The sequence below is a fragment of the Cibotium barometz genome, chromosome 43 (assembly GCF_041138505.1).
Source record: "Cibotium barometz isolate CiBa-2024 chromosome 43, ASM4113850v1, whole genome shotgun sequence".
Classification (NCBI taxonomy): Eukaryota; Viridiplantae; Streptophyta; class Polypodiopsida; order Cyatheales; family Cibotiaceae; genus Cibotium; species Cibotium barometz.
In genome coordinates this window covers 46,037,139-46,047,464 of record NC_141088.1, presented here as the reverse complement: position 1 = coordinate 46,047,464, position 10,326 = coordinate 46,037,139, and the positions used below count along the sequence as shown (strand labels likewise).

The window sequence follows — 10,326 nt, the reverse complement described above, 5'->3', positions numbered from 1 at the left end:
GTTATGAGGATAGAATGTATGTGATGGGATGGTGATGAGAATGAATGTGATGTGATGGATGTGAATAGATGGAGGTGATGTGATGTGAAATGGATAGATGTGAGTGAATGAGATGTGATGTGAATCCGAATGTGAATGAACGAGATGTGATGTCATGTGAATCGGGATGTGAATGAATGATATGGGATGTGAACGGATGAGATGTGATGTGATGTGAATCGAGATGTGAATGATGAGATGTGACGTGAAATGGATGTGATGTAAATTGGGATAGATGTGAAATGAATGATATGTGATGTGAATGAATGTCATGTGATGTGATGTGAAACGGGATAGATGTGAATGAATGAGATGTGATGTGAATGGATGAGATGTGATGGGATGTAAATCGGGATAGATGTGAATGAATGAGATGTGAGGTGAAATGAATGTGATGTGATGTGATGTGGATCGGGGTAGAGATGTGAGGTGAAATGGATGAGATGTGATGGGATGTAAATCGGGATAGATGTGAATGAATGAGATGTGAGGTGAAATGGATGTGATGTGATGTGATGTGGATCGGGGTAGATATGAATGAATATGATGTGATATAGTAGTGTTTAAGTTTGCTACCATTGAAGTATCTTGCCATCTCAACACCATCAAGGGTTTCAATGCATACAACGCCCTGTGGTGTGATTTTCAAAGACTAGAAAAGGTCCTAAACCCTGGAGTTTAAGCTTTTTCTTATGTGTTTTTGTGCTGAGGACCATGTCGCCCTCATTCATCTATTTATCCTTGCGCTCGTCTCATCACATCTTTCCTCATTTATCCTCATCAGATCTCATCCACTCGCATCTACCCATATCCACATCTCGTGACAAGTGAGTTGTCGCATGTAAACAAGGCATAAGATCTTTAACTCTTTCTTCATTTTCTTCATTGACACCAAGGTTAATGCATGGCTACAAATTCCATCCAAACATAGCTCTTTGCCTTCATACATAAACACATTTTCATGTGCTTCAAATCTATTGAAAACCTGCCCAAAGTGTGCAACCAATCGCATTCAAGCACCACACCAATGGGCCCCATGTCAAGAACAATCAAACGGTCATCATAGGCATAATTCAAAGACAAAGAAATCCTTGTTGCAACCCAAGTCTTACTCAGCTCATGCTGTGTCCATTTGCAACCTCTACTTTTAGAGGCTTCATCATCTCCCATGGGCATAGTCTCAAAGAATTTATTGATTTAGAGTTCAAAAAACTATATGTACTCCCCGAATCAACAAGTATATGAATTGGTATGCCCCCAATCTTCCCCATGAGCCTCAAAGTGTTGGAATCTTTGCATCCCGCTTTAGCTTCTTGTTTGTGAGATGGCACATAGCATGGTTGTCCTTTCTTTTGTTTCAACTTCTACCCAATCCTCTCCACCTGAATCAAATGGAAACTCTTGAGAAGGGTCAAGAGTAGGCTCTTCTATCACATCATTAGCACAATTCTAAAATTCAGCCTCTTCTATGTATTCCAATGGTGCCTCTTCATCTTCAACCACCTCAAAGATCATGTTAGCCCGTACCTCCTTTACCTTGCAAATCTTTTTATGCTCGAGACTCCATTTATCATTGTATAAGAAACAAACCCCCTTCTTCCCCTTTTTATCCATCTCTACTTGTGTCAATTGCTTAATCACTTTACCTTGAAGGAAAGAGGATTTAGCATCACTTTTAGGTGGAGGTTTGGCCATAGAACCACTCCGTTTCACATTCCTTGGCTGTCCATACACACTAGGATATTGTTGTATGGAAGTAGAGGTTGGAGTGAAGCTAGCACAAGGTACATAAGGTGTAGAAGAGGTAGAAGTTGGCCATTTGACTGCATTTGGATTAAAAGTAGATGGTTTAGTTGTCCCCACATTCCATCTATTTGCAACACCCGTCGTATACTTAGATTCAAAGAACTCTGCATAATACATGGCATCTTGTAAAGTTTGAGTTATTTGAACTTTCACATGTGATGATTGCAATCCATGTATGTATTTTACCATTTTATTGTACTCATTCATTCCCCCAACAAACATGGAAAGCTTTCTAAATTGGTTACTATACTCCTTGATGGAACTTCCCTTTTCGTACCATTGTCCCACCAATTGAGCTCGTTTCAATGGATATGTGAAGTTTTGAAATATAGCATCCTTGAATGCCTCCCAAGTGTCAAAATGCGTACCCTCATGTTGAGTGAACCGCCACAAGAATGGGCCTAATCTTTTGCACATGCAACATGGCAAATTGTACTTTGTCCTCGTCCTCTCACGGGGATACAATGCAAAGTATATCTCCGTCTTGCTAATCCATTCCTCCAATTCTTCAGTGGTTGTGTTCACCCCTTTGAACTTGGAAAGTGTAATCTTGTCCTTCACTCTTTGACCCTCAGTGACTCTAATGTAGTACGTCCATGGGTAGTGTGTGGTATGTCCCATCTCCCACTCACATTGTACACACCCCTTGAAGAGCCCTCCATGGGATCCAAAGATGTGGGTTGCTTTCCAAGCCTAGAAACCAAAACATGCCCACCTTGATAGTCTCTTGAAGGCACATTTGAATTTCCTTACATACCGCCCAAAATTCCCATGTGGATTTGGTGCATACACCCAAAATCCGGTCTTCAAGAGTTGCAAACCTTTCATCCATCTTGTCCACCATTTGATGCATCAACTTGACATTCTCATTGCCTTGATGCACGAGCTCACTATACTAATGTCGAGCACCTCCTTTAGGGTATCTCTTTGTGCATCCTTGATTGCATCGGTGAGAGCAATCCTTAACATATTCATAGTGATGTTCCCCAATGAAATTTGATCATGTCCACACCACTAGTTTGCACCGGTATGCCTTCATTCACTATTTGTCCACGTAGAGGTACTCTTTCTTATTACATTGCCCTTGAGATTTTTCCATGTTTAAAAATGGAATGTGGTGCCACATTTTGACTGTGGATCATCAACCAATTGAGTGTCAACCACCTCATTGGCAACATCTTAAACTTGGTTCCCCTCCAGGGCACTTGTGCTTGAACTTTCAATGGCCTTCCATGGTTTCCCATGCTACGAAGTGGTTAGTAGGGTAAACAGTATATATTCACTGCAGAATGTAGGAAAACCACAAAGATTTGGCCATAATCTCCCCGCAATCTCCCCGCAATATGGACCGAATCTCAATAACAATCCATATCATTTGCCCAATGTTCATTCATGAACAATGTCCCAAGTATTCACAATCATAAAGCATTCACTTGTCCATGCAACTCTCATACTTTGATCACCTCCAAGTGTCCACATCATACCCAATCACGTATCATTTGGCTACCATAACCTTGGCATGCTCACAATCAAGTTGTGTGTTGGAGGAGCACTTTATGCTTGCCGATCTCCCAACCAAGCCTTCCCACCCTCGTACCTAGTCCGAATCTAAGCACAAGTTGGGACCAGGACTTCACATCCAATGTACCTAATCCCCCTCCTTGCCGCTTTTCCAAAAGCACTCACGACAAGGAGAGTTCGTGCCATGCTTCCCCAGGACCTCTCCTCAAATGCCCGAGGTACCCTCACAAGCATACTAGATACCAGTAAATTCAAGTGAGTACAAAGTGAGGTGTATGTGGATGTAAGTTCAAAAGGAAAGGTAGGAGCACTTACAATGTGTTTAGCATGACTGATGCTACTTTCATTTTATCAATTACAATTAGCATGTTCTCATGCTTTCATCCAATCATCGTGATAGCTCCAATACACCAAATCACATCAAACCGACATCCAAGTAGCAGTCAACATCATGCAAGTCCAAAAGACCAAAGCACTTGCAAACAATAGCTCCACACTTAAAGGAATAAGCATAGTATTCTCAAAATGTTCCATGCAAACACAAGATCTTCTCACCAATGTTGAAGTTCAACCATTGCTATAAGATCTCTTCAATGATAAGGAGCTATGCAAGCACATCAACTTGATGAAACAATAGATTATGGTGCTCTTATGCAAACTTTCATGGAATCCCCTTATCTTCTCTCTTGCACTCCTTGGATAGCAACAACACCTTCCAAATCTCCCTCTAATCAAAGCTAAATTGAAGTTTAACAAGAGGAAAGAAAGGATCTTCAATAGTAATGGCATTCAAGGAGCTTAAAACGCATTCAAGGAGCTTGAAGCAATGGCATTCAAGGGCGCCTAAAACGCAGCCTCAGTAATTCAAAAGGTGCATAGTAGAAAACGTAGAAGAAAACCATACATGCTGTAGATCGCTTCCACGCTTAATCAAAACACAGCTTCAAAATTTCAACACAGGCACAATAGAAATGGGTGAAAGAAGCACCATAACTGCTATAGATCACTGCTATCGACACACTTGTTGAAGTACCATGCTTAATGTCTTCAAAGAATATCTCCAATGGGCGGCATTGCACACAGAGCCATGGACAACAACATGGTGAAAATCAGAGCCATTTTCTCTCTTAGACCACCATAGTATTGGTACATGACTTCTACAACCCGAAGGGAGCTTCAATGGAACCTAATACTTGATTTGGCACTCAAATCTCTAGAAAATTGCAGCAAATGGTCGCACCCCATGAAGCAAAAACAGTGACCCCTCTTACATTCTAGAGTTCTATATGATGCTCAAGACTAGCTCTATGATAGCCCCAAGAAATGGCAACCAAGAGAAGCTTGAAATGCATGCAATGGCTATGGAAAACTTGCACACAAGAAGGGGATTACTCAGAAACATTTTGATTAGTATCACTAATCAAGAGTAGTACATTTCTCCCAATTTTGGTCCTCCTTTTTCAAAATTTTGGAGCACCTATCACAAAATTGATCCCAATCACACCCATGGCCCCAAAAAGGCTAGAAACAACAAAAATCAAAAGATTCATCCATCTAGTTTTCCATTTCTTGATCAAGAAAATCAAGAAGATCAAGAATTCCTGAATTTTTCTTGAAACTAAGAGAAAAATGGATCAAAGACATAGCTCTGATACCACTGTAGTGATGGAGAGAGAGAGAAAGAAAATGCACTCATAATGGAGAACCACATGCACTCAAGGGAATACCACCATAATAGCCACGGAATCTTGAAGCTCCAAGAAAGTATGATTTGATTAGTAAACGATTAACTTCCATTAATTACAATTTGTTCGCTATATACTTGCCCACCTTTTCACACTTTATTAATGTTGGACCCTTGCACTTGCCCAATCATGTCCATGCCCATGGGATTCCCTTACGTTCAAACCATGCCTAAAGCTCTAATCTATGTCCAAGACCAAGCCCCTTCCATTACAAGTAACATAACCACTACTAGGATGGGTGAACCCTTGAGAAGTGACCCCTAATTTCTAACATGGTATCAAAGCCAACGAGGGTATGTTGGGATGTTGTTAGCGAAGCTAGTTGATTTACCAATTCCTCTCCATGGAGGTAAACGAAGGCCGAATGCATGTATGAGCGGATGGACAAGCTTGCTAACATGTCGAGTGTACAAGGATGTGTGGGTAAATCCTAAGGGTTGACATCACTGATAGTGCAAGAAGCCTCTCAACCCTGTACCATCATAGCCTCTAGATACCCTACATTCTGGCTATCAAGGGAAGGTATTGGAAGGTCATGGCCTAGCCGCATAAATCCCTAGAGTCCCAAGACATGGGATCATCTATAAGTAATAGAAGAGTAGGGTCATTCTCATCCCTCCTCCACCAATTTTCATCGCTTGGAAAGGATTAGAGTGGTAGAAGTTAAGCATGCAGTGGTGTAAACACTACTTGGATAGGTGACCTCGCAATAAGTGGCCCTCAATTTCTAACAAGGAGGACAACCACATCAAGTGAAAGAAGGCCTTAAATTTGCAACCCGAGGTAGATTTACTCAAATTTACTTCAAGCTTTTCTTTTGTTCTAATATCACCTAAATAATTTAGGTCACCTAGTATATTCTATACATATTAAAATAGGAGGACGTGTCTTTACATATAGATATAGGATAGTTTTATAAAAAAGTTGGTTGTTTTGGTAGGCATAACCAAATACCAACATCAGCCAATAATTTAGTTTACATTCAAGCAAGGTTTGATCTTTAGAAGATGGTTGTGGGATGGCTATAGCTAAACACATATAGTTTAGTTAACTTAAAATGCAGGTTTTTGAAAATTTCCACTTAAACCCACCATCTAACATGAAAAATAAGCTTTTTAGAAAGGTTGTTATTCTAGAGCCACTCCAAAAATTTCTTAACTAGCTACGACCTAACCAAAGTGAAAATGGACAAATAAATGTGTATATATATATACAAAAAATTCTTAACTAGCCGCCACGAACTAGTTGCCCCATTTTATCATAGCAAAAATGGACAAATTCATATACATTGTACATGTAACTATATATATATATGCTTGCACATATGCATGTGCACACACACACACACACACACACACACACACACACACACACACAAGCGTGCTCATTCACTTTTATATAACCCCTTTATCCTCCCACCCTTTGCAAAAATTTCAAGCATCACTTTCAAGCCCAAAAGGACATTAAAGCCTATAACAACTTCAAATGTTATCATTGATAGGGAGATTGACAAGGCTCAAAAACCCATGTATCATGAATTCGTGGGGATCTCCTTAGAATCCCTACATTGTATGGAAGCACTCATGGTTTTGCAGCTTTAAGCCCTTGAAAAAACATCATGTTGTAAAGATTTCCACCCCTATTCAAAGATTGGATGCTCATCATCCTAAATCCAAGGATACATAGATCTACAATGCAACCTAACAATGGCAATCTTGAGTTTGTCAAGAAGTTGGACTTGGAGTGAAAGAAAAGGCAATAATAAAAGGGGCCAGCCTTTTAAATCTTCATGTTAACTAACTAAACTTCGAAGTTAAAGACATTTACTTTATGAAGCCTCGTTCATAAATTCCCTAACCATATTCATGGTCTTGGGTCTTGGGAAAATGAATTCCAGCCATCCAATTAGCAAGCTTTGTTTTTTAAGAATGCAAGATAAGATATTGAAACATCAACAATCCGCATTTTACTCAAATGAAAGCAAAAGAGTTAATGACACATAAGAAATGGCAACATTAAAAAATAGAAGGCCACTAAAACCTTGACACATCAACACATTTGCCACATCAACGAGAATTTAAAAAAATTTGTTATGCTCCCCAAGTGATGGTTGGGAAAGGCCATGTTTTGCCTTTCCCTAGGAAAATGGGTCACTGGCTAGCTCACTGGCTAGCGCCAGCTCCCCATTTTCTTGTCCCCATTTTCTTGTAGGGAAAGGCCACCCCCAGCCCTTTCCTACACCATGTGATTGCTATTACCTATCGTACATATTACTTAGAATTTTATTTTCCTAGTTTAACTAGCGATAGAAGATTGACTTATACCCTATGCTGCAAGGTCAGTTTCAGAAAGCCCCGTAGAACATCAAATAGATCTTTAAAAAAACTAGTGTAAGCTTAAAAAGGTTGATCCTGCCCTGATTAAGATTAACTCACGAGGCAAACTCGAGACTTGATGATGGTGTTACTCACGGTGAAGCCGGGCACACACATAAAGCTTACATATTGTAATTTACTAACCATGCTAGCATTCTTGCCTTCATCGTTGCTATCAACCTGCACCATGTACTCTTCGTCGAAGGTTGAACCCTGTGCGACTCGAAAAATCTCAGCACTTGGCTCAAAAGAAAAAGCAAGCTTGTGAAGTATCCACACTGCCTTTGCAAGTCTCCGAAAGCTGTTGTGAAGCGGACTGTTGGGTAAGCCTAAATACCCGAACTCGTGTGTTTGCCGGTCATCGTTGATCAAAAGCACCTTCTCGAGGTGAACGCATACGTCAGATGCCTTGGCATTGAGGAAGTAGCTGAAGAATTCACCTACATCTTCATCCAAGATTTGCTGAGGATCCAAGTACCTGCATCTCTCATAGACATTGAATAAGTGCCTTTTGCGCTCCTTGGGTTTCTCAAAGGAGGGAATAGCCTGGCCAACGCACATGAACGATTGATCCTCGAAGCCATGGAAGAGGACATAGCAGAAGAAGGACTGAAGGGCGTTCTTGATGAATCTGGGGTCATTGCTAGCAAGGCTTATGGAGATCGAGTGCCTCTTTGTGTGCACAAAGAGATCACTTGCACAGCTTGCTATGGCATCCTTGACGGCATCAGCCGCGGATTGGAGCAGGGTAGGGGTGGCTGCGGCGTGGTGGTAGGGCCTGCTCTCTGCAAAGGATTTCTGGGCGTGGAAGCGTTCCGCCCTCTCGAATTTGGACGACAAGGCCGAGTACTCCTGCTTGCAGTGCTCAACCTTTTCAGTCAAGGCAGCAACCTCTCGTTTACCACGCACCGATAGCTTCTCCGTTTCCTGTGACATCGCATCTATGGTCTGCTCCTGCCGCATGCTCGTTAGCCTTTGCTTCTCCGTTTCCTGTGACATCGCATCTATCTTCTTTTCCTGCCGCATGCTCGTTAGCCTGTGCTTCTCCATTTCCTTTAACATCCAATCTATCTTCTGCTCCTGCCGCGTGCCCGTTTGCCTGTGCTTCTCGATTTCCTGTGATAGGACTTCTAGCTTTGACATGATTAGCCTATAGTTCTGCGGCTCTTGCAAGACTGCATGCGCAGCATGGCTTTCTCCTTTGGTGGAGGCGTGAAGCAGGCGCTCACTAGTGCGGTCCCTTATGCCCTGCTGCAGGTTCTTACTAGCTTTTGCACCCATTCTAAAGCTGCTGCCTTGACAAGTCGCTTGCAGGAGCTCGCCCACGCTGTACGCAGCTACGTCTGAGGTTATGAGCCTCTCTCCCTCTCTGTGCAGCACTAGCTTTCTCTCTCTCTCTCTCCACCCTTTAATAATTTTGTCGTGTTGCTGGGAAAGGAGACGGGTACAAGCCATCACGTGGCCACCTTGGTAATGCTGCGCACTAGGTGTGCTGTCCACTCCCTGGCTCCATCGCACTAGGTGTGCTGTCCACTCCCTGGCTCCATCGCAGCCCTTAAATTTGAATCCTAGAGTAAGGTTTCATCAAAATAATCTTGGAACTTTACTTCTTGGGTTTGGGCTTCAAGTTGAAGATGCTAGGTTTTTAAAGCCAAAAGTACAAGATTCTCCATTTCCCTAACACACTATCCTTGTGTCTAACATAATACAGGTAATTACAAACACAATCCATGTGCCACCTACATAAGTACAAGCTTCTGTAGCCTTAAATGAAGGTTTCTAGATCCCCCATCATGGGCCTAGTCGCATTATGGATTTCATCCAGCTATCTAGCTCAAACAACCGGTGCTCCTTCCGGTTACCCCTCAACAGTACTGGTGCACTTAATGCATTGATTTGACATTGAAAAGCTGGATTTGATAGTTAAATAGCTGAATGAACTGCTTAAGTAGAGGGTAGGGATTTGGAGCAACTCAAATGGCTGGGCGGCTGCTCTGAAGCTGTCTTTTCACGTGCAATCATTTCACCTTTCTACTGCACCCAAATCACATAATTACCGGAAGGGGCACCGGTTGTTTGAGCTAGATAGCTGGATGAAATCCATAATGCGACCAGGCCCTATCCTTGTGTCCAATGTAATACATGTGACTACACACACAATCCATGTGATTCCCACACAAAGCACCGGAAGTCTCATGTGCACTTATGTCATCCATAACAAAAGGATCCCTTTTTCACATTGTGTTCATATCTTCTTCTCAATTATTGACTTAGACACAAAGCATGTTAAGGCCAATGTGTCCTTACATCATCCATGACTTAGAAAAAGCTACCCTTTTTCTAGGAGCACTTTTTCACATTGTGTTCATGTCTTCTTCTCAATTCTTGACTCGCACATAAAGTGTGTAAAGGCCCATGCGTCCTTATATCATCCATGAAATAAGGAGCCCTTTTTCACATTGTGTTATCTCTCTTCTCAATTATTGACTCGGACACAAAGTATGTTAAGGCCCATGTGTCCTTACATCATCCATGACATATGCAATTTCTACCCTTTCTAGGAGCACTTTTTCACATTGCATTCATCTTCTCTTCTCAATTGTTGACTCACACACAAAGTGTGTAAAGGACCATGTGTCCTTACAGCATCCATTATATAAGGAGCCCTTTTTCACATTCAATGATTGGAGCTGATTTAGAGCAGATTAAATTCATCAATTACTCACTCACTACTCAAAATTGAATCAATTCCTCTTACACGGAGGTGGAGCAACATCATATGGAGATAATGAATGCATGGGACTTGAATTTGGATCTCATTTGAAGCGATTAGAGTGGGA

General features: G+C 41.7%; 1 protein-coding gene across 1 annotated transcript; it reads right to left on the bottom strand.

The window, feature by feature from the left end:
- Window positions 1-7,502: 7,502 nt before the first annotated feature.
- On the bottom strand, window positions 7,503-9,099 carry LOC147613972 (uncharacterized). The gene has a single exon (XM_086781961.1). The coding sequence runs from the start codon at window positions 8,939-8,941 to the stop codon at window positions 7,538-7,540; it is 1,404 nt and encodes a 467-aa protein (XP_086638087.1). The 5' UTR covers window positions 8,942-9,099; the 3' UTR covers window positions 7,503-7,537.
- Between the last annotated feature and the right edge of the window lie 1,227 nt (window positions 9,100-10,326).

What these genes read in the sequence shown, in the direction of transcription:
- LOC147613972 (XM_086781961.1), bottom strand. Translation starts at nt 8,941, where the DNA reads ATGGCTTGTACCCGTCTCCTTTCCCAGCAACACGACAAAATTATTAAA.